The sequence below is a fragment of the Anopheles stephensi genome, chromosome 3 (assembly GCF_013141755.1).
Source record: "Anopheles stephensi strain Indian chromosome 3, UCI_ANSTEP_V1.0, whole genome shotgun sequence".
NCBI classification, from domain to species: Eukaryota; Metazoa; Arthropoda; class Insecta; order Diptera; family Culicidae; genus Anopheles; species Anopheles stephensi.
Window position 1 is genome coordinate 32,327,592 of NC_050203.1, and position 24,431 is coordinate 32,352,022.

The 24,431-nt window shown below is 44.1% G+C and overlaps 1 protein-coding gene and 1 long non-coding RNA gene across 9 annotated transcripts in view; one reads left to right on the top strand and one right to left on the bottom strand.

Moving 5' to 3' along the window:
* The window catches only part of LOC118509539 (thyrotroph embryonic factor), a 158,757-nt gene that overhangs the window by 89,747 nt on the left and 44,579 nt on the right, over positions 1–24,431 (top strand). The window contains exons 1-2 of one of the 8 annotated variants that reach the window (XM_036050272.1): positions 9,285–9,397; positions 10,413–11,776. The exons of 2 other annotated variants lie outside the window; for them this stretch is intronic. In XM_036050272.1, coding sequence (XP_035906165.1) covers positions 10,843–11,776 — 934 coding nt within the window. In that variant the 5' untranslated portion in view covers positions 9,285–9,397; positions 10,413–10,842. Of the gene's footprint in view, positions 1–9,284; positions 9,398–9,505; positions 11,777–24,431 lie in introns of those variants that run through there. 5 more of the 8 variants (XM_036050273.1, XM_036050271.1, XM_036050274.1 and 2 more) reach the window with 5 other exon arrangements.
* LOC118509542 lies at positions 12,983–24,020 on the bottom strand. Its single transcript, XR_004905892.1, has 2 exons — positions 22,990–24,020; positions 12,983–22,559 (listed from the first exon to the last, which is right to left on the bottom strand). It is a non-coding gene; the product is annotated as an uncharacterized LOC118509542 (long non-coding RNA).

Genomic DNA, 24,431 nt, shown 5'->3' on the forward strand with positions numbered 1-24,431 from the left:
ATAAATATTTAAACTCGTGACTCCGTCTCCGGCACCACGTGTTTATTGGGTGGAAAAGGAAATGGAAAGCGTTGCCTTTTTGTTGTTGCTGCCAATCGGATCGGTAAACGGATTTTTTGGTACGGCGGTGGTGAATGATGCCCGCGATTCCGTGGTAAGCAGAGGTCGGTGAGGTGGTGTGGATGATTTTGGGTAAATATCCGTCCGATCGATGGGTGAGCGAAATTGTCGGAGATCTTGTCGATTGATCGTGTTTTCTCAATGGATTGTGTGTGTGTGTTCACAATACAGAGGAATGTGGGTCTAAACTGATCGTTCTTGTTCTTGATCATCAGCAAAGTTGATCTTGTTATGAATTTCTTACAACAAAGTTTATAGCACTTCAATCGTGGTCTTTCTCACTCTAAAGAATCTTATATTCTTCAACACCCCTTTGTATACAAACCACCTACAAAATCCTCTTGTTAGTAATACAATTACCAAGCAACTATTGAAATATGTTGCCCTCATCAAACCATTGCTGTTGACAACCCTGTTTTGTAGGCAGTACGCATTTCTATTCGATTTTGAATGTTTAGGTTCCCCCGCATTAGAACGAAACATTCCTCACCCAGCCGAATACTGCGACACTCGCAACAATATCGTCCGCAGTCGGACGGTCGCATGAGTCATCAGAAAAATATACCCCGAAACAACAGCACAACAACATCTGGCCGAAAATGTCATGCCAAGTGGACAGGCGAAAAATTGGCCCGGTACATCCGTTAGCCTGTCCCGGTGTGCCTGATGTAATGCGTCCCGGTTTGTTTGCTTCACGACCAGTTCCGCAGTGACGTCGGTTCGGTACGCGAACGGGTGTAGGAGTTCCAATGTCAAAGCGACATGTAACAGAGAGAGAGAGAGAGAGCGAGAGACTCATAAAGATTCTAGATATTCCCAACCCAGCGTGTCCTGAGCTAGAGAAAGCGCGTGAGAAAAGCCGACTATGACGTCATTCGAAGGGGGGTCGTCATTTATTCTAACCTGCCGCTGCATTATTAAAGGCGGCTCTTTCCCTTTTTATCCCTTCCGTATAACTTTTCCGACGCGTTGGTTCGCGTTTCGCTCTCACCGAGGGACCGGGATTCAATGTTGTTGGTGGTTGAACTATCTCTCTCTCGTTGGTTGATTGTTTTTGTCCCACAGTTTGCTCGTTACATCCTTTGCGTGAAGAGAGTGAAATGGGAGTTGTTAGCATAAAATGTTGCAATATCGCTTCAAACTCTAGCCACACTCATATTCGTGGAACCTTTGATAAACCAGCGCAGCGGTACAATGGTTGGGTCCGACAGCATAGCCGGCATAGTCGGTCACTGGGGAAATTTGCCTTGACCTTACATTTTCCCCGGTCGAAAGACCCCGGTCGGTCCTCGATCTGTGGCGGGTTAAAGGATCAAAACGAAGGACCTTTTTGCTCAGATAAACCCAGGCAGCAACTGAAACGAGTTGTCCAAAAAAGGAGAGAAACATAATTTTATGACCTTACAGACATCATAAAAATGCTAATGAAATCACCGTACAGAATGAGATAGAGAGAGAGCAAACAATTGAGGGAGCAAAATTCTCGTTGCGTGCTAAAGCTTCAACTAGATCCCTCGTAAAGTTGTTATTGTAACACTTCTGCTTGCGAGTGTAGGTACGGCAAAGCTTCCCAATGTTTATGTTGCTTTACTCCTACGCAAACAAAACTCAACGTGTGGTAGTTCGCTCTCTCTCTCTTAAGTGGCATACGAGCACGAGCAGGTCGGAAAATGAGTGCCACAAAGCTTCTGTGCGTAACTCAACATTTAGGAAAGCTTTTCCGAATACTCAGAGAATCGTTTGGCGGAGAGTAAGAGAGAATGTGTTGTTTAGAGAGCGAGAGCAGCTTTACAACCAACACATACAGATAAGGATGTATGTAAATAAAACAATAGGAATTGTAAACTTGTTCCCGCGTGACATGCGCCTTGCGAGGCGACACTCACCACCGGGACAACAGAATTCGAGCAGTTTGAGTGGCGGTTTGTTTTCAAATAGTACAACCGATTTTTGGTATTCGCAGATGGTATATTTACATATTTTGTTTTAGTTTAGTTTTTAAAATTTTTTATTGTCAAATTACCATATTAAGAAGATGTCTCTCTCTCTTCTTGACCTTACGAACTCTTAATGCCTGCGGTAATTAATGGTAATGCCTGCGATTTCTGGTTTACGATTTCTGGTTCTCACTACGGGGGAACGGCTCAGATGGGAATTGAGCCCCGGTCCAGCCGTATGAAGACTGGTGCCGTTGTCACATATACCACCGGACCGCCCTATGTTTGTATTAAACGGATTAAAAGAGAACCTTCTCTATATATCAACATGCATAGAAAATGTGAGGTTATCTACCGCTAATTAATTAAATAGGTCCGAGACTATTTTCAGAATTATTTTAAGCCTAAAATTCAATAATGTCACTTCAATTTCCAATACGTGTTCTAAATTCCACTAGTAATGGTTTAACTGCTCTAATTTTAAACCAAGACCGATTCAATTATCAGCTATCTGCTCTATTTTCATTCCCGCCCATACTTCCTTCTGGTACGTCCCACCCGTCTACGGGCTTCCACCTCCACTGCATCCTATCACCGGCTTGAACCACCGGAGAGCAAACAACACACCAGCTTTTTTTTCCTTTCACACCAAAGTGCGAACTCATCGTCTGCCCTGCCGACGCAGCTTGGTAACGACCTCGTTACGCGGACGCTGTACATGCGTAGCAGGTTGAGGGTTGCTATGCGCGACCCGTCTGGAGGCTCGACTTTGCTTCGTCAGGTTAGCAAGCGGTCAGCATTTCGTCATAAAGTGATTGTCAGGAGCCATCCAGCCAAATGGTACTAAGCGGGTGAAATAGTTAGCTTCCCCTGCGTTCGCCATGTTTGGCAGCCATGAGACGGCTCGTTTGCCGTATAGATTAGCGCTAGACCACGATGGGGCACGATACTGACGATCTTCTGCTCTAATCCATGTGCGTACCCATGTGGGTCTTGTTTGCGCATCCACCCAGCCACACACACACACACGACGTCAGCCGTTTGAGACATCAAGAGCAGCGGAACATCACGTGAACTTTGCATCCAGCGTGGACGGTTTGTGTTTTTTTTGTGTGTGCAGATTCCCTTTTGCTGTGTGCCTGCGTGCGGCTTATCAGTGACGCGTGATAATTTCGGACATCGGATGACGGTGTTGTGGTGATTGCGGTGCGCGTTACCTTGGCTTCGGAGGTCATGAATGGACTCTCTCTCTCTCTCGCTCTTCCGATTGGAAGATGACGCAAAAAAGGTGCCCATGAACATCAGCTTCCCCATGGCCATCGGGGTTGTCTGCTTGATTAGAAAGAGCCCGAAACATGGCGGCTGGTCGCCGTACCGCGCAGCGCAGGACGATAAGCTAGTTGGAGTGATGTGCAAGTGTTTGTATGAAGGCAGAAAACAGTCCGCAGAAGCATGACGTTAGGAAGGAGATGTGCTTCTGAAGGGAAATTGATTTGAAAGGGCGGGAAGAGGTGGGGTTGTAAATCAATCAAACCGACCGATCGGACATAGTTGATGATTAGAGGAAGTACGAAGCGGTCATGTACTGAAAACAACTCTACAATGTTGTTTGGCATAGTTTTCTTGCGTCAAGGGGTTCAGTGCTGCTCATCACATTTGTATCATATGTATGGAAAAATAACTTAATTTGAATTGGGACATATATCCTTCTTCTTCTTGTTGGCATGGACACATCTTGGGTTACTTCGGCCATCTAATGGTTTCTTCTTTTTCCTTCTTGGCTCTACAATCTCGAAAGGTCTCAGCCTGGCTTCTTGTGACTTGATTTTACTCGCAGCGGGATAGTCTTTCAATCCTGCCTACGGAGGGGTGGCCTTGGATGGGATTTGAACCCCAGTCCTGCCGTGTGAAGTGCGATCGCTTCGGCAATCTCACCGTCCTTAATCTAATGGTTTACAAAACTTAATACCTTGTAGTTGGACCTCACTACTGGACAGATATATATTGATTTTTAAAACGAGTTTTGCACTACAAAATATTATCTATATTATTTAGTTTATAATTTTTATATAAGATATTTTTGTCAATCCGTCGATTTTATATTTTAAATGTTAAAATACGGATAAACCGATTCCTGTGACCAATATTTTCCCTTAACCCTTTTAAGGGATTGAGGGATTTTATTTGCTGTCATCGTGCGTTCGCAAAGCCTTTCCTCCGCTTCTGATGATAAGCGTACGCTTCATTTTTAACCCAATGTCATAATACCTGACTGCAGTGTACTGGTTCTTCCCGGCTTTTGCCAAATCGGCTCAAACCAACCCCGTTCGGCAAACACAGGAGCTGCATGGTGAGGTTTTTCTTTGGGTGTGATATGCTTTTTTTGGTCGTTCCTTTTTCTACTGTTGCAAATTCCAACCCGTACGCTGTAATCGCACCGGATAAGATTGCAATTTCCCCACCCTCATTGAAGCTCCAAACGTTAAGAGCGTGTCATCGCGATTATGTCATAAATCAACAGTTTGTTCAAGGTGTGGCCCCATCTATTAACGTGTGGTTGTTATCGGTCGCCTTTTTTTTGCTGCTGTTAGCCGGAACTGGAACGAGGTGTTATGTTTTAGTGAAAGAAAAGAGCGAGTTTTATAGCTTTAGTGACTTGGAGATTTTGGCGTTCAATTGATGAGGTCAAGAAAAGGGGAAATACACTTATTCTGACCTATTTCTGTTTTCGTTATGGAAATTTAAGCCTCAAAATTATTGTGAGCAATGTTCTATACAAACCAGAAACACTTTCACTTATGCTACGCAACATTTTCAGTTACGAAAAGCGTTTTTCCCTTCAGAGACCAAGTTTTTCCCCTCCCGCACGGACAGGAGTATAAATCAAATATACAAATGTTTCTTTCTCTTTTCTCGGAATGGCAGGGCACGAAAGAGAATTCCGTCCACCAGTCCTTACTATGCAGTACTATTTACCTACAGTCCAAAAACTCCAAACCATCAATCTCTCATGTGGGAATTCCATGGAAAATGGGAAATGCTGAATGGTTCTTCTCGTGTTTGACGTCGATGTGTTTCGTCTCGCAAGTGAAACATCGTCCCATGCATTAAGAAGCTTGATTGAAGTGCTATCGAAAGTTTTACCATATTTCTTTCTACACCAAAAACCTGAAATTTAAACATCTCCTCATTTAAAGCACGCCTCAGCAAACTCCGACCCGGCTGGTCGACACACTGAAGGACATACAGGCAGGACGTTGTTTTGCGTTCTTTTTTGCTTATGCGCGTAAAGTATACTCGGTCCAATGTATTTTTCCACTGCTCGTTGGAACGGGGAGCCAAGGCATTTGCACGAACATGTAGAAACATCCTTCGGGAATACAAGTGCAAAAACCTTCGGAATCACGTGCCCAGACACCTGTATTGGAAGGCAATGGATACAATACTAGTGAAAAGAGCGGGCACACCCGGGATGTGCGTCGTCACGTGGCTAAGGACGATGGTGTTTCTGGGCAGGTTCAAGGATATGGAATCTCGGTCGGGATAGAGAAAACAGATGGTTTCTGGATTGAAGAGAAGAGCAAATGGACAGAGGGTAATGATTTAGTTGATTTGAAGTTAATCTGAAGTGTATGTTGTGCCATGTAATGTTTAACAAAAATATTATCTTTTCATTCTTATTTTGTATGAAACGTGTTCTCTTCATGAGCAAATTGTGGTGATATCCTTGATCCTAGTAATATAACATTGAATGTTGCATCGTCTAAAGAATAAATTCCTTCGTAAAAATTAAATCACTCTTTAGAGGTCTCTTTTCACTTTTAACATAAGTAAAAAAGTCAAAACCGAAGTATTTAATGCTTATTTTATTTTAACAACGAGTTTCAAATTAATCACGCAAAACTCCATCGATGAAAGGTTTCAGAGCTTGAAATATTTCAACAACAAACGCTCGTCGTTGAAATTGCATACTTTTCCCTACAGGTGGCGCTGCTGACTAAATCGTTGCACATCGAGCGTGACTTTTAAATATGATTTGAAGTTTTTTGCTATTTATTTAGTTATTTATTTATCTATATATTACGCATAACGTCCATTTCGATAGTTCTATATTAAATATCTATTTATATTTGATTCGATTTTTTTCACAATCGCTCTCATATTAATCAAACAAACGAATAAAATACAAAATCATGCTATCGAGTTAAGGCAATTTATGCCTGAGCTTAAAATTATAGAATAGATCTTAGCAAATACAATCGAATTTTTGAAGATATTATTCTTTTCATCTCATAAAGTATTGATAAAAACGCCACTAAAGGTCTATGCTCTTCCAAGGCGAACTCACAACTGAAAAAGAATTCAGTTTCAAAGCGTTACACCGTTACAAGATAACGAACAGATAACGCCTCTCGCAAAAACCAGCGTCACTCTACCTGCGAGAAACACAGCGCAATCGCGCACCAACACCAGACAAACTCGACCAAAAGTGTGGTGGAAAGCAGGGAGATAAAGCCGGGCCATCCCTTGGTTCCCACCCAACCCCGAACCGAGCGTCACACAGATGGAGCGGCAAAACCGCGTGACACGTGTTCGGAAAACGTGACTACCGTTGTCTGTAGCGTGCGTTCCGGAAGGGCAGAGTGAGACAGCTCCGAATGATGGTGTGTGGCGATTAGGGCGATACGGCATCGATTCCTCTCGGGCGAGTGTGCGCGCGCGGGGGTGCGTTGAAGAACGGAAACATTCGGCGATGTGTGTGCGATCTGTTGAATGTGAGCGTCGTCCGGATGTGTGAAATTTTATTGCCACTCGCCACACCGGCACCGCGAACGGTCAACCATCGGGCTGGACGTAAACAAAAACAGTTGACTTCCTCGCGACCTGTGCGCTGTGGTTCGTGGCTAAACCTGTTGAAGTTTTGGGAGGATCCTTGTTGGAGGATTAACTTAGCTTCTCCTTGAACAAGAGGTATGGTGGTTGGCTACAAACCAATAGCACCAGCGCTTACATTAGATCGAATCGGTACTGAATCGGTGGTTTGAGTCTATGCCCTCCTGCCGGCACAATAGAAAGGCTCTCAAACAGTCGCTCAGGGAACGTGCAAATTTGAAATTCATACGACAGTGGTTTGTGCGAGAGCGATCGAGCCGCATTGATGAAAATGAGCCAGAATTGATTTAGCTTTCGGCCCATTAGACGCCGATACGGGATAAATTTATTTCAAATATTAAAATACACCTCTCCATATGGTGGGACCGATGGAGGATGCTGTTCGGGATGCGTTTACTGAGATGCATGCTCGGATGCGTTTATACATGTGAGAAAGTGAATTAATTAAAAAATTATTTATCAGTTTTACGGCTAACGGGAATTGTTGCAAAGCATTTTTAAAGCAGAAAAGTTAATTGAAAATTAAAATAATTATTATATTTAAAATATTCAATACCAAAATTCAATAAACAAAAAAAAATTAAGTTAAATAATACACAAAAAAGTTTGGAAAATAATATTAAAATACAATTTTTATCTTTTTTGTTTTCAGGTAAGTGTCAACTCGATGAAACGTTCTACTAAATGCTGGTACAGGACATGCCAGAATCCTTTGTGAGTACTAATAAATGTCTAACCAGTGTAATGCGTGAGGTTTGTATGCTGCGTTAATTAAACTTTTCAACTCTATTTCTCGTAAACCAAAAAACAAAACTCAAAAATAATATCTTTGTCAACAGAGCTCCAGAGCTCTCTAAGTATATCATTTTCTTCATACCAATCTGTTTAATTAAAGAAATATTATCCTGGGAAGCGCCAACGCTACTCTCCAACATGCAACACCATTTCTATTCTATCCGTGCTCAATTCCGGCAGAAATGTATTAATTTTCTCTGCATAACTCGAAAGTCAACAGCCTCCGCGAAGCAGTGCAAGTGCAATGACAAAAGCAAGCAAAAGGGTTTTTGTGGTTATAATTTAGCGCATACCGAAGGGTTCAAACTCGTTTCATCTGCCCTGGTTAATTTAGACGCTAGCGCCGGAATTACGCGTTTTAATTTTGTACAATGGAAAACGTTCTTTTCTGGAAGAAACTTTGACACAGAAATACCTGCTGCTTCGAGTAATTTCTGTGCCGTGTTCGAGTGTAAGTCATATGCAGCCGTTATCAAACACACATCAGTCTTGGCGCTGCAATTGACACATTTCCCCGTCCCTTTCTGTTCGCTACAATAACTGACGAAGACATAGGGTTTTCCTTCGGCAAAATTTTCTTCTCCCAAACAAGGATTCCATCACTCATTACTGTGGTCGCGCGTATCATATTGCTCATACACAGCTGTAGGGTGGACTGGTTTGAATTTAAAATAAATAACCTCTTCCCCTGTTTGCGGGTGACTCGCAATACAAGCGCCGGAACGAACTCACTCAAACCATTTGCAGTTGTGTGTATATGCGAGTCGATGCCAATTGCAGGAATCGTTTCTATCGTTTTTCTCCTGCTACACTCACACGCACTCGCAATCGAGCCACCCACCCAGGTGGGCAGGTGGGATGGTGGTGAGTGGATGATGAAAACCGACCCCGCACGTAGAAAGGCACGTTGCCGAGAGCGCGTCTCGCTGACTAGAATCTGCTAGACACAAGAGCGTGATGGATGGGAAAAATGAATATAAATTCACCGGCAAACGGGTAGCGGGAGAGAGGGAGAGAGAGGGAGTGGGTGGATGGAAGAAGGGTGTGCAAAACATGGATTGCCACGTGCATTGCGCATACATATGAATAACATAGACGGAGCTCATCCACATCGGTCCACAACAGTTCAGCTCTTCGCGACACACAAATACACGCATCGGAATATGGAAGGCGTTTTGTTTTACCAACCTTTTTTTTATACGTTACCCGTCGATTGGATCGTGTCTTCATCCGCGTGACACGAACAACAAAACCACCCTCAACCCTCTTTCCACCCCCGCTGGTGTTCTGGTGGGAGTAGTGGTGTGATCCTCATGTTTCCTCGGTGCGATGGAGGCGGCTGGTGGCTGACACACAATAGCAAAAGCATTGGCAAGTGGTGGTGCCGTCTAGTCGCCCCAAGTCGCAAAGCGCGTCTGACTAACGTGACCGATGCCTCTCCAGCTCTCACCTCCAATCCCCCTGCCCAACACACACACACACACACTTGAAGTCGAGGGTTGCTGCAAACTGTTCGACCGTTCCTGCGCTTCCCGAGCACCAGTTCTAGGTGAGCTTTCAAAGCCATTCGAGGCACTTCTTTCACCGGTCGTATTCGTGGAAAGGTTCGGGATTTCTTTTTCGTACGGCATTTGTTCGCGGTGCGTTTCTGTGTGGGTATCCCCATTGGCGGTGAACTAAACGGAAGCCATAAGGAATGTTCCATTTCTTTCCTTCCAGCCCGTTAGTTTTCTTCTTGCGGGGGGGGGGGTGGGAAAGGGAGGGAGAGAAAGTTAACAAAGGGTAGGGCAAAGGACACGAAGGGAGGAAGGAGGGGAACATTTTCCTTTCGGCACGAGGCACAACCGGCTGCAAAATGTGAATGAAAGCTTGAGCTTGGAAGGCGAAAGAAAGGCAAAGACTTCCCCGGGTGGTCACATTTTCTCCAGCATGAGCGGGATTTGCGCCGTGTGCGGATGTGGTTCGTCCTGACGGGTTTTGTTGAGCTGCGTGCCCGAAACGTGCTTGCTTCGATGGCCGAACTCCCGACTCCCGGCAGCGTACCAGTTCGATGAGACCGGGACGCTTAACGGTGCGATCGCGAAACAGTTCCATTCCGGAAGCGCTCGCTGATGGTTTGTCTATAAGCCCCCGGGGTCTGGTCGTTGGTGGTTTTTTGTGTGTGTGATTTCTTCGTGAGCTATTGCGTTGCTTACCCGTGCAGCAGCACTGCGTGTGAGAGATCAAATAGAGCAGAAGTGAATTATACAGTTTTGATCCGGAATCGATCAAAAGGTTTAACGAAAAGTGGTCAGTTACAGATGGTGAAGTTTTAGGAGTTTGCAGGTTTTCTGAATTTACTTGTGAGGTTCACTAGCTTTTGGTTACTGAAACTATGAAAATTTAGAATAAAATTAAGGCCGTTCAAGTTATTAGATCGATACAGTTAAAATTTACGATCCTTTTACTAGTGTAGCTAAGGGTTTGGTTTTCCTTTCCAAGGACACAACTCTTTGTGTCACAACCAAATGGTATTTTGTCTTTTTTCTGGCTTTTCTGTTCCATACATTTACAGCTTTGCTATATACTTGTGACCGTGTTGAATCATACGCTTGACGAAGACAAAACAAAACGCTTGGAGAAAAAGAAACAAATATTTATCTGTGCACTATATCATGTCTCCATTAGTAACGTTTGTGTAATACACGTGAAGTGTGAAGTGAATGCAAGAAAAAGTGTAGCTAAAATATAAAACAGAGGTGTGAAAGCACAAAGGATATTAAAGGTAGATTCTGCAACCCGGTTTTGAACGTTGAGATTCAACTTTGAAGAGAAAAAATGTGCAGAACTGGTCGTGTATCGTTCTACTGCCAAAAGTTGCAGAAGTGGTGCAACGAACCGATTCTGAGTCCGGTGAATCGTTAAGTGAGTGGTGCTCGCGCTACCAGTCCTGTTAAAACTATTTCTGGGAATACATATATAAAACTGCCATTTGAGAGAGAAAACGATTATTCCCAACTGTAAATCGAATCGAAAGGATATAGTTTGGACGTATATTTGTGAGCATACTATTTGCTGATTCAGAAACTGTGCGAGTGTACGTGAGGCTCAACTCAGTATGGGTACAGAGACAGCCTGTGGCAACTATTACGAACCGCCGGCCGGTCCAAGTGCCGCCGCTATGGCCGGATACTATCGGATGTCCTCGGATGAGAGTGGACCTGCCCGCAGCGAGTCCTTGACCGATGAGGAGCTTGCCCAGGCGACCGTGTCCGCCTCCGACTGTGACACAGATCTCGAACTTCATCAGGCTCCCCAGCAGCAGCAACAACAACAGCAGCAGCAGCAACAACAACAACACCAAGGACAACACCAACAACCTTCCCCGAACAGATCTCACCTGCAGCAGCATATGCAACAACACGGACAGCATCAGCAACACCCGAACCAACACCAACATGGGGACGCTGGTGGACGCTCGAACCCTTGGGCCGTTTCGCAACAGCTGCAAAATCACATCACCAACACAAATGCAACCGTAACCGGAACGGGCAGCTCGCCGGGTCCTTCGCCTGGACGATCGAACAGCAACAATTGGTCCTTCCCTAACTATCAGCGGCTTTACAACGAAAACTCGTACAGCATTGCAATTGCAGCGGCCGCCGCAGCTGCTAGTAATCAACACAACACTACGCAACAGCATCAACAGCAGCAGCAGCAGCAACAACAGTCACAAAACCAACAGCACCCACAACATACCTTACCGGGACCATCACAACATCACGCTGCCAGTCAGCAACACCAACAATCGCAACAACAACTTGTGCATTTACAACACCAGCAACAGCAGCAGCAGCAACAGCAACAACAACAGCAGCAGCAGCAGCAACAACAAGCACATCAGCAATCGGTGACACAGGCCCAGCAGCAACAGCAGCATCAGCAACAACAGCAACAGCACTCGATTCAGCATCCCTCGAGTGGGTTAACAGCGGCAGCAGTAGCAGCTGCCGCAGCAGCTGGTCAGTTGGGAAAGCGGTTTTACTATCAAGGTCAGTGTGAATTCTGTCAAATTGTGATTTTGAATCAACGTTAAATTGTGATAAAATTTAAAAAATGGTACCTTTGCACTATTGATATTGTCTATTTATTGATGATCGAACCTCAGATTAATTAACAATACATCATTCTTTTTTATACTGGTTAAGAGTGATCTTATGCTGGGATCTTACTTGTTTTAAATTCTTACATTTTTATTAAAATCTAAAAAAAAAAACAATTTTGATCAAAACAATTTACAAAATTAAAACGTTTCGTATCTAAAACCTTGTAAACCCATTGTGCGCTCGGTGCGATCATCATCTTCATGTAACGCATGATACACTAGCGCCATGTGGCACAAAGCGGAAGCTTCGTAACGCTTTGTAGCGCTATCGTAAGCGGTAGCGGCATAATTCAGCAACTATGGACGAATCGGTTCCGTGATTTCATTAGAAGTTGTGTCTTAATTTTTTTAAGAGAATCGCAATTCAAATTTGATTAACAATCTTGCATTTTAACTGAATGTACGTAATAATATTGACTATTTGAAACATAAGAACATGTAGAAACCTACAGGAAGCATATCAATCCATGTAAAATAGTTGAAAAAAGCCGTTCCTTAAGAAGTAGCGTAAATTGAACCGCTACCTATAAAGGGCTATCGGTTATTATCAGAAAGCATTCCACATTTTTCCCCCAAAACGAAACTGTTGGTTCCACACCAATCAGCTGACCTGCAGAAATTGTCAACCCACTTCGATAGACCTTAAAAGACAAAAGGAAAAGGGAAATGCACGCACCTTGTGCCCTGGCAGGGAAATTAACTTCACAAATCACAGTTAATGCACTGGTCACGCACCGTAAAGCCCAGCAGGTGACCAGTTCCCGAGTGTGCGTCTTTTCGGACGCTTCGTATTCGGAATTTCACCCGCCCAACTTCGATCCCGGAATCGGAAACAAAACGCGTGAATGAATGACGATCGTGTAGGAACGGGCACCCCGCACACAATCTCTCATGCGAATCCAGCGGGAATAGGTAGGTTAAATGGGACTGGCGTTGCCGTGATCACATGCAATGGCGGTGGGTGGAGAATGGATTTTAATTGAATTAAAATAGGAGCAAGCCAACGTTCCCTGGATCGGCCACATCGATTGGAGCTACACGGTCGTGATGTGATTGGACGGGGGATGTTCCCGTTCGGTTTTGTGGTGCGTAGGTTTGACGGCGAGTTTTGGTGGTAGTGATGATGAATTAGGTTAATAGGATGTTTGCTAGTGACGATAAGTGTAATTCCTTGGAGACATAAATTGATGAAAAGGGACCAAATAACCAGATAAGGTTAAATTTATTAATGTCTTTAAAATGGGATATTCTTATGGCTATTTCGCTTCCCTCCAATGTTTTCTTGAATATCCCAACTGCGCGTCTGGGTAATGATAAAGCAAAGTTGAAGAGACTTTTCAATGTCTGTTTGCCTAATGTATTGATTCTAGCAACCGTTTCGAGTGCTAGTTTGGTTTGTATTCAAGTATTTGCTCATTTGCCCATGAACTTATCGGTCCAAGGAATTCTTCAAGATGTCCATAGAATATCATTTATTTGTCTACAACAATTCGCCACATTGTCTCAGCACTGCTTCAATCAACACACCAAAAGCGCATTCAGTATCCACCTTCTCATGGTCACCTAGTGCAATAGAAAAATAAGTCCTCGAAGACCGTCGGCCAACACCGCCTTCCTTGCAAGGGCGTGGAAACACCGGCAACAGATATGAAAATTTATAAATATGCTAATCGTAAACGTACTGCCGGCGCGGTCCTCCAAACCGATCGGATGCTGGCCAGATTGAGCGGAAGTAAGCGTCTGCTGCCGTGTTATTTTATATTGTGTGCCGTGCGCATGTAGATGTAATAGTTTACTTCAATTTCCATCGCTACGTAAAGAAAAGGGTTGGCCTGGGGGTTGGAATGAACCGAAGAGCCATTCGGGGCACTTGGCAGCAATTGTTTTCAACTCAAAGAAATTGCATTTGCACTTTGGTTGAATGGCACGAATTCTCAAATAGATTTATGAGGCTGAACGTGTAGACCGGGCCGGATGAGCCGTGCATGCACTAGCTGATACGGAGCGGGAACGAAAAACAACAACAAACCCCACGGTGCCAAACAAAACATTCCTGCGTAATCGAGTTCTGGAAGTCGACTGGATCCAAATGAAGTTCACAATCAAGCTAAATATTCTAATGCCGAACGAGTTGATGCGATCCGGTTTGACCGTATCCGGGAGATGAGCTTTCGTGAGTTGCAAGTTAGGTTAATCGTAATTTAGTGAGCTTGCGATTTATATTGGAGAAATAAGAAATATCTCTTCTCGTCACCACAATTTAACACGAAAATTGGAGCATTATTTTATGACAGCTACACGTTAATCAACGCAAAAGACTGCTAATTGGGAATAATTAAACCAATATCCTGCTCCATACACTCCAACACCAGCGACGACAAATTAACACATGCTTGGCATTGAAATGGCATTTGAACTTCTTTCTCTTTCTGTGTGTAGGACACACACACACCCACATCCAGTTGGCCCAAAGTGCAACAGGCAACAGGCATTAAACCGCAACGCTATTTTCGCTTGACATTTAAGACGGATTCTTATCCTTCGGTGTCTATAATACCCACCGAACGCTTCCGTGCTAACGACCAAGAAAACAGCAACAAACTGTTAAGGGAAAATTAGAATAGTACCAAACCGGTGGAAAACCGCGAACGGAACGGGGGGTTGCAAGAAAGTGCAACTAATGCGCCTGGGACACCGCAAGCCACGTGAGGCTGGGCCATGGCAACCGGATCGGGAGCCCTTAAGCCAATTGCCAACGTGGTTTCGATGACCGTCGACGCACTGCTGGTAAACCGCCACCAACGCACGCCCGTGTCTTCGTACCCGTCGATGATAATCCAATTAGAGCTCGAAATAATAATCAGCTCCGATGGTGTGTGTCTGGTGTGTGTGGTAGCAAACAAGGTGATGAGGTTTTTCCTTCGGATCGTGGAAAACTGTCATTCCGGTTGCTGTCGAGGGAACACTCCGGGAAAATAAGGAAAACAAAGCAAATGCACTGTAAAGGTCACTCATATAGCGAACAAAGGAAATGGTGATCGATTGAAAAATCGTTTTTTGAAATTAATGATGACATATGGGGTGATTGCTGCCATTCGCTTGAATCACAACCGTAAGCTGCCTGTGCCAATTATTTTGGGGTTTAGCAAGTGATTACTGCCTTTGCTGATTGCTCTCGTTAACGGTCAGTAGATAAGTCAAGTCTTTGTCATGGATTACTGTGAGCGAGAGGTGACTGTATCTCGAAACAGGATTGCTGACAATAATGAGCATTCTCACCCAATCAGTAAGCTTGATCTAAAGTAATTTTTTTAACGAAATTGAAGCAAATAATTTATCATTTGCAGAAGACTAACTTCCGATAACGATGAATACACAAATACTGCAAAGTGCTCAGTAATTTTATTTACTGGATTATCACATCCTGGAAGCATTTTACGAAACTAATACTCCTTCTTCCAAGAATGCCTTGTGGAAGTTTGCTGACACCTTGGCCATGGCTATAGTCATGAGCTTTACATATATTTTCGATTTCAAATTGCCTTGTTGAAAGCGTGAAGAATTGCTTAAAACGAAACATTTACCATCTTAATCTCAATGTTGTGATGAATTCTGATTAGTGGCCTGATCCTGATTTTGTTTCACTTAGCGCGAACAAAAAAAGTTCCAGTAGATGTTAGTCTCAAATATTCTACTAGCATTTGGGGACATTTGGGAGACTTTCGATAACTTTCAAAAAGTGCCAACTCCTGCACTGAATGATTGAATGATCACTTAGACGACACAGAAACGGGTGCTCAGTTTGTGCTGCGTAACTGCTGTTTGGTTTTTTGGTTTTGCAGAAATGCTGAACTTCTTCAGGATATAAATAACCATTTAGACAGATACTCTGGTTCAGGAATTAGGTCTACGATAAAATCTAAGTTTGGACCCGGCGACTCTTCCCTCTATTGCCTCTATTGCTTCCCTCTATGCCCATATATATTTGTATTTATTCAGGGGTCAGACGGTATAATTATCGAAGTGAAGATTATAATCATCGGTCAGAATCTGCCTCCTTACATGCAGGAGTAACAATCACAATACGAATAAAGCATCAACTGTAGCTTTAGTTGAGCATCTAATGTCTTGGCTAGAGCTGGTTCAAATTAATTTAACGCGATTCTTCATGCATAAAAATGATCTTAAACAAAATAGCATACCAAAGACGATAAATTGTTGGATGGCTCCTTAGGAAATAAGGCCATTCAATACAAAAATCCTTAATAAAAGTATATTATTTCTTCTTCTTCCTTGGCATTACAACCTCCAGCGGTCTCGGTCTGCCATTTCTTCCTGTGACTTTGTTTACCCATAGCTGAAAAATCAGTACTGCGTACGGGGAGGCGGTCTTCTGGACGGGATTTGAACCTCAGTCCGGCCGTGCAAAGACCGGCGCCGTTATCGCCTCGGCCACCGGACCGCCCAAGTCTGGAGTATATTATTTACGCATGATTGATATTCTTGCTCAATTTTGGTCTCAATAATCTTCAAGAGAAAGATACAGTCTAACGCCTCTAAAGCCTCAAGAAGAATCCAACCGATCATCCAACTTCGGAGATCGTTTTAAATCGCCATGTGGACAGACACTGCTAAAGTCTCAGCCACTAGATCGAATCAGATACTCTTCTACTTTAGCACTTTCTACAACATGACTATTTAAAAGTCCATGTAGAATTCGAGTTGATATCTTTAGCTCGAAAGGGATTTGAAACAAATCTCACTTCATGATTGATAAATTACATCCAGACAGTCCGCAATTCAATCCCACCCAACCCAATCATTTCCGACACCCGGTAATACCTTCCCCGTTCACAGTCGGTACACATATATTGGTCGTAAAGCAGCCTGGCACGTGCCACACACTACACGCGTCTCTGCAAATGCTCTAAAACATGTCTCTAAGACATGGCATATCCTCCACCACTACATACACATAGACACACACACACGCTGAAGCAATAAAACCTACCCTACAAGATCACGACACGGGGCGACCAGACCATCAACGGACCATCCAGACACGATCTCCGGGCGCGCGTACCCAGACATGCCGAACTTTGGAACAACTTTCGATTTCGTTTTGTAAAAGTGAAATTTCGACCATTCCCCCATTGGCAGCACCGCCTCACACCGCCCATTAACATTCCCATCCCGCCGAAACTCGATTTTCGGCAGGTTTGGTTTCTCTTTCCTTCGCGCCGTTGGTTGGTGTGTGTGTTTTTCGGCGGACGCCTAGCGAAATGGCTTTTCGGGCTCGTTCTCGCTCTCTTTCGCTCGCTCTGCTACGGGACTTTATCGAATCGCTTTTTACGGGCGCTGTGGTAAGTCGCTGCGGGTCGGTGTGTCTGGGCCGTCATTTTTTTTTTGTTCGCTCTTCACTCACAAAACACTAAATCTGCACTCCCCGGGCGTACGTTTTCGGGTGTTTGGCTCGTCTCCTTTCACGCATTTTTCCGCACAGCCACAGCCGCCGGGTCGGAAGGGATCGCGGAACGCGATCACGGGCCTAGGGGAAACGGTCGGAAAAGCTGAAGTTTTGGTGCGTCCGAAAAGTGGCTCGGTGGTTCCGCCGATTGCACGGTGGCGAGAAGAGATTTTAATTGACTTATTACCTTGCCTTCCCGGGCCAGCTTTTACTCGTCTCGCTGCGGCGCCGTTTTCCACCAAATTCGGTGCGGTTTTTGGGCTGATTTTTTTTTTTGAACTTCCTTTCCGCGTGTGTACCGAGCCAGCCAGACGCGCAGCCGCTTTTCGGCCGCCGCTGTTAAATCACATTTACCTGGTTGGTTTGAAAATGTGGGTGCGGAGAAAAATCCGTTCGATCACATGCGTCTGCACCGTACGCACCGAACCGATCGAACGCTGGCAGTTTTCGGCATTCCGGCTTATCTTTCCCTTTCTCATCGCGGCTAAGGAAATTCATTACGAAAGGTGAATGTGGGAGGACTTTCCGTCGCGTTGTGCTTTTCTTCTTCCGCAACCGGCAAATCGCCACCCAATCGCCCGTTTCGTCTACAGCGAGAGCAATTTTCCGAATGCCACAGGCTCGTTGATTCGTGATTGATGATCGACGATCGATCGGCGCTAGGTGATTGACCTCCTCCGAAAAGAAATGACGAGCAAAAGAAAAAAACTGGTAAAGGAAATGAGCATTTCCTACTTGGTGGTGCGGTGATGATGCTGCCCAGCCAAAAAATGGTGATGCGTTTCCGTGGATGACCCGACGGCACAATTAGCCGGCCGTATGCCGTCAGCAAGGAAAGGTGGCTGAACTTTGTGCGTTTCATCGACATGAGTTTTCCATTTAACTACAAAATCATACTCCACCATCTTCCGACGGTCGATCGAAAAGAGATACATTTTTCGCTTCGCTTCGAGAAGAAGAGAGGTTTTGAGGTTGAAATTGAGGTGTTCCAAGAACTGATTTATAAGTTGAAGTAAATAAATTATTTAATTGGATCACAAAGGTTCAGCTCAAACAGGTAGAGATAAAAGAAAAACTTATCAAAAGGGGCATGATTTTATAAACATTGAAAACTCTCTACTTGACTGAAAACCATATTTAAAGACACAAAGACATGAAAATTAGAGGCATAATTTACAAAGCAAAACCACCCCTAACCGACAGCCATAATTAGCAAAACAAATGATGGAACCTTATCCATGGTAAAACAAAATCAACGGCTACAAAGTAATATCCCACGCCGTTCGGTAGACACGTTGCCCAGGCCCAGTCCACGTGTTCAAGACACGCAGCCATCGCCATCCGTCCAACAGCCAGCAGCCAGCAGCAGCAGCAGTACCGGCGACCAGTTTTCGGGGTTCGAGCACTTGGTACGCTTCGCTTCGCCACAATTTCGGCAGTACGACAGAGCGACGGAGAAGAGAAGAAGTGAGTCCATGTTCAACCATTCACTTTCTTCCGATGCTTCAGATCTTGCGGGAATCTCTGTCTTTTAATTTTTCCTTCAAACCCCGCATCGCCCTCACCTATACAAAACACACAAACAAAAAGAGAGAAGGCAGGCCCTTTTTGCAGCAGGGTGCCCCCCAAAAAAAAAACCTCCCAGGTAGAAGTGGTGATAGTGGTAGTAGTAGTTCGCCACTCCAAACCCATCGAGCCCTTCGAGTGTCGCTGGTTCGATCGTTATCGACCGAAGAGAAGAAAAAAAAACAACAACAAGGACTACGGTACGTTTCTCCAGCGTGCGAGATTCCGAGATTCGATTGCTTTTGAAAGATTAATCAACTTCAAATCGATTCGCCGAAGTGTCGGGTGGTTCGGGCACCTAGCGGCGGGTGGTATTTGAAAGGCTTCACCATCCCTAAAACGCAACATTAGCAGCCCTTTTTTTGTGGCGGTATGATGTTTTGAGGAAGATGAATAATGTGCCGATGTTTGGAACGATATTCATATTTCATATCTGAGGAGCAGAAATGTTTGGCGAAGGCTCTCTAGTACAAACAAAGCTGTACGATGAATCCCGTTTGGGTTCGAATCAACTTAACCAAAAAAAAAAAATGACTCATGAATCCTCTTCGGCAGAAAAGTAACAGCATCATCATACCTTTTTTCTTTTGACCGAGGCTTGAGAAATTCTGCCGTATTAACATGTCACTGTCGGTCAATTTTCATCCATCTCGGATCACTCGACATCAATCAGCCAAGAAATTAGTCCTGCGAGACCTTCCGAAATGGTGATACATCACTACGGTTTGCTTTTAGCCCGATAAAGCCCGAAGAGCTAAGTGACTTCAATGAGTGCATGAGACGGGATTTCGATGGGATTTGTACACATGTTTTGGAAAACGATTCCCAATCTACCTGATAACATCGGACTATTCATGTGAGCGGCTCAGTGAAGATACGGCACAAAGTCCTGTGAGGACTTGCGAAAAAAAAATGCCCAAAAACTCAAACGTACTTGAGAAAGTAATCTCGATGGGGCCGAGTGTTGGATGGAAAACTAGTGCATACTCGTGCACCCCATTTTCCTTCGGTACGACCGGAAGAAAATTGTACCGAGCCTGCCCAACCACAGCGCCACACGGAACGATGAGGGAAGCAACAAAAAAAACCCCGAACGTTTCTCCGTTTGCGTTGCGTAACATGTTTCGCAGGCCCATGCCGCCCATCCGCTCTCGGGTACGGTTTCGGTCGGTCGCCCAGCCGGCATGAGGAAAACTCGACTCCCTAATGGAATGAGCCTACCCGCAAACGTACGCAAACACCTCCTACAGCGAGTGGGGGATTTGTATCGGCTGCACAGTGTCCCACACGCAAAGTGGGCTAACGCGTTGCGGGAAATGGGTAAACGCGAAGGAAAATGCTGGAAATTTTTCCCAAGCCCTAGTGACTGAGTGGGGAACCACAGGCAGTGGGAGGGAGTGGAAAACCACAAGTAAAGCGAAGCAGGAGGAACCAAACCGGCAGAAATAGGTAAATGTAAGGCAAGGACGATGTTTTTCCGGTTGTTCCATCATCGTTCCGGCTTGATCCACTTTTTACGTGATTATGCGTTTTCCTTGTGCCTTTTTTGTTTGTTTCTGGACTGTTCGAAGTGAACCAATAGTAGAAACGTCGAGATGCATGCAAACGGCTGCTTCTAATTTAATTAATCTCATTTTTGACTTTCTGCGAAGAAGCTTTGTTAAATGGTTTCAATAATGATTGTTTTTGTGAGGACTTATACGAGGAAATTGGAAAAAACTTATTAGGAATGGAATAAGAAAGATTAAATGAATCGGTTTTCATTTATTTTATTATATGATTTTTGAACAGAGTGATTTTTTTTCCAGAAAAAAGTGTAGAGTGGATCAAATTTTATTCAATTAATATTTGAAATGCATTCCCTCGTGATGAAAATAAAGGAAGAATGCAATATCTTCTCTCGACAATTTAAGTCAGTGATAGAAGCACGTAGCCAAGAAGCTTAACTTGATAAAGTGTCCTTATACGCCGAAACAGATATCATAAAAAATTACTAAAGTTTCTTGAGGTTTCTTTATAAAAGATAAACAGAATAAAATTATGCTCAGGATCCAGACCGGTAGCAGACAAGAGCATAGGATAACTGAAGTCAAGAAAGCCAGAAATTACAGACCAAGATAATTGCAACAGTACAGAAGAAAAAAGTAAGACTAAAACCATACTCAAATTGATATACAATTTGAGTAATTCTCTTCTATTAAATATTAAAGAAAACCTCAATATTGCAACCTCAATTCTAGCAATAATTCAAATAATTGATTGATTATGAACGAAAGCATGAAAGAAGTTGATGTTCATTTGCGTTCATTGTTATAATTCATCTGCTATAAAGCAGTTTTGTATCGTGTTTATATTATTTACTTCACGCGTTACGAAACAACCGTCTTTTATCGAGCATTTAAAAAAAAAATCTGAACAGTCAGAATGTTGTTTAAAAATGTAAGAATCCCCTTTAGAGATTAAGACCTACCTATTGATCACATACAGAATACTAACACATCAATATGCTCTGCCATGTCGTGTTCCGGATCATTCTTTAGAGCTATAAATTATTAGACTCGAGACATTGAAACATTAAAAATATGTAAATTAATCTTGTAATAATGTTACAAACTACTGTTTCTCTTGTGCGAATGTATAAAACCACCGATACATCATCCCGAGAGCACAGGAGAGAACCATTTCAAAACCGATTAAACGTCGCCTAATTGAAATGCCAACCGTTCTCTGAACGAGCACCCCTGTGCCATGGTCCCGAGACCGTCCAATACTAGGGCGGCTGTTTGCGTTTGATCAATTCTATTGCGCAAAAAATGCTAATGCATCTATCTCTCCCAAAACCCACATGACCACGTCCTTTTCAGCGCGCAATTGCCGTGGCACCGTTGCACCGGAACCATTGCCTACCATTGTCCAGCATCGCCAGTGCCCGAACAGTTCGAGCCCCAGATGCATCAGGCGTCTTGATGTCTTAAAAACCGCTGCCCTGGACCGTTCGAAACGATTTGCGGTACTTCCTTGCTCCGTGTCCCTTGCTGTTCCCGGAGCGAGAGTGTTGTTGAGCGGTACGCCGAGAATGGCCTTGAACGGTTGCGCGCTCGGTTTAGGAGAACGCGCGACCCACTGCTCTATCCTAGAACTTGATCTTGAAACTGTGCCAGAACGACCGCTCGACGACTTCATCTCGTGGTGATGATGATGGCTGGAGAGGACTGTCGCTTCTGGGGCGCACTTACACACACCATGGTGCGGTGAAGCGATGCGTTGTTCGTGCACTTAATTGCAACACAGCGCGCTCGTGCCGCTGCAGTGCGAGTGACGCGGCGCCGATTACTAAAGTGAAGTCGCGGTTGTTGCGGTCGCTGCTGTCGTCCACGACACCGACTTAGTCCGCCAACCACAGGCCCCTCGTAGTCAGTTAGTGTGTTAGGAGGTGTTTGTGCGACGTGCAGCACACTGTGTTGCTGCTGTTGGTGGTGGGAACAACGGAAACAAATACAGTCGGCTTCGTCCGGCCGGTTCCGTGTGCACATGCACTCGACTGCAATCGATAACAATCGGTCGCTATCTGGCGTAGCTGCACTCATCTCGTGTGAACGGAGACTAGTGTGAGGGAGGAACGTTTCGGTTTGAGTTTCTGTTGAGTGCGAATCATAAAAAAATTTATAAGTTTTACATGAATTTATAGAGTTTTTATGTAATAATATTTTGAACAGGCACTAAGAGGTTGTAGTGCCAAGGAAGCAGAATAAGAATAAGATCTATTAAGAAATCCACCGTAACTCCCATTTTTACGCCAAGATACGCTGATCTTTTAGATAATTCAAAGTTGCGATAGGAAGCTAAGATATTCCTGATACTTTTACAAGTATACAAATATCAAAAGTAATAGGCTCACAACTGAATACTTTGAGAGTCCAATGATTTGAGTCGTCAGTATACGATGAGCCCTAAGCTCTTAAGTTACTTTGGTATACTTTTTACCGGTTTTCCTAATATGAAACTCTTAAATATAACCTCTAAATATAAATAATTGCCACTAGCAATGCTTCTTCTGCTTTGCTCACCTCAAAGACTATCGTTATCGGTGAAGCTTTGATTATTTAATAATAGAATAGCTGCCGTTTGAAGTGACATAATGGCTGTCTGCAGTAAAACGGACGGGCACACATGTACATGCTCATATGCTTCCTAGGTGTGCGTTCAGCATTCAATCTGATAACTTCGCGCAGGAAACCTCTCAAGTTAGATTTTGTTTTTTCTGCAAATCTTTTACGACACACTCACACTAGAACTGCAGCTCCATCGTTTGACTTTAGTTCCTAACTTTATGCCCTTTCCTGCTCCCCCTCCCCCCCGCCCCTACCCCCTTCCCTCGGCTACCCATCTGGGGTAGGTTTGAAGAGGGATGCAAATGATGTTCCGGTGCACGCTCGCAGCACACCGCCAGCACTGTCGCTTTGCACGAACCGGCTCGATTGAATTGATCGTTTACACACTGACGTTTTTTCACGATCACACTGACGGAAGCTGGCAGGCAGCTAGATAGGGAAGGTGATCACTGCGAACGATCGAATATTCCTAGGGAGAACCCTAGGGGTGGTGGAGATGGAAGTTGCATAGAGCGTTTTTTAGTTGTTGTTGTATTCCCATTGGTAGTTGTAATTAAACGATCGCAACCATCCCCAACCGTTTGTAGTGGTCGTGGGTTGTGGTTGGGTAGCTCCATCGAAGTAACTACGAATTAATTTTCTATCGGGCGCACCAACAACGCTGCAAAGCGCCTATTCTTGCAGGTGTTTGTAACAAAACTGGCAACCCACGACACTGCCAAGTGCCCACTTACTCATCTGCCACGGCTAAACAAACGCAAGCTCCGGGGCGCATATACTTTGCCCTCTACGATCCCGCCCTTTTACTACTGTCCGAGGGAACGTAAGGTTCAGAACAAACAAAAAAGAAAAACCGCGCAAAAAGAAATAAATCAATACGCTCTTCGCAAACAGTCACTGATAATGGTGGTCGGACTGGGCTGGACAGCACGCTACTTAGAACGTGCCGAGTGACTCGACCTTCGGCGTCTAATCGCTCGGGAGAAACCGGCTTCAAAACCCATAACCTACCTAAAGGGTTGGCAAAACGGGGACCGAATGAATGACTATGGACCGGGATCGTCAAAGGGTCACTAATTTTTTGTTTACGATGGTGGGATTGGCTGTCGGGAAGTATAGCCTTTTTTGTATGACTTCATTAAACGGGAGTCGATACAGTTGAGACACTTTGTGTGTGTTTTTTTATGCTTAAAACGTTTTCTTCTGCTTCTTTGTTAGATACAACAGCCTCTAGTCATCTAGGTATGCCATTTCTGACTTTCCTAGACTCAATTTTGGCCGTAGCTGGAAAATCAGTCTTGCTTACGACTTATGCTTAATGTTGTATTTATTATTACATTCTTTATTAAAATTTTGGGCCTAATAATTTTAAAATTTGAAGATAAAAAACATAATTT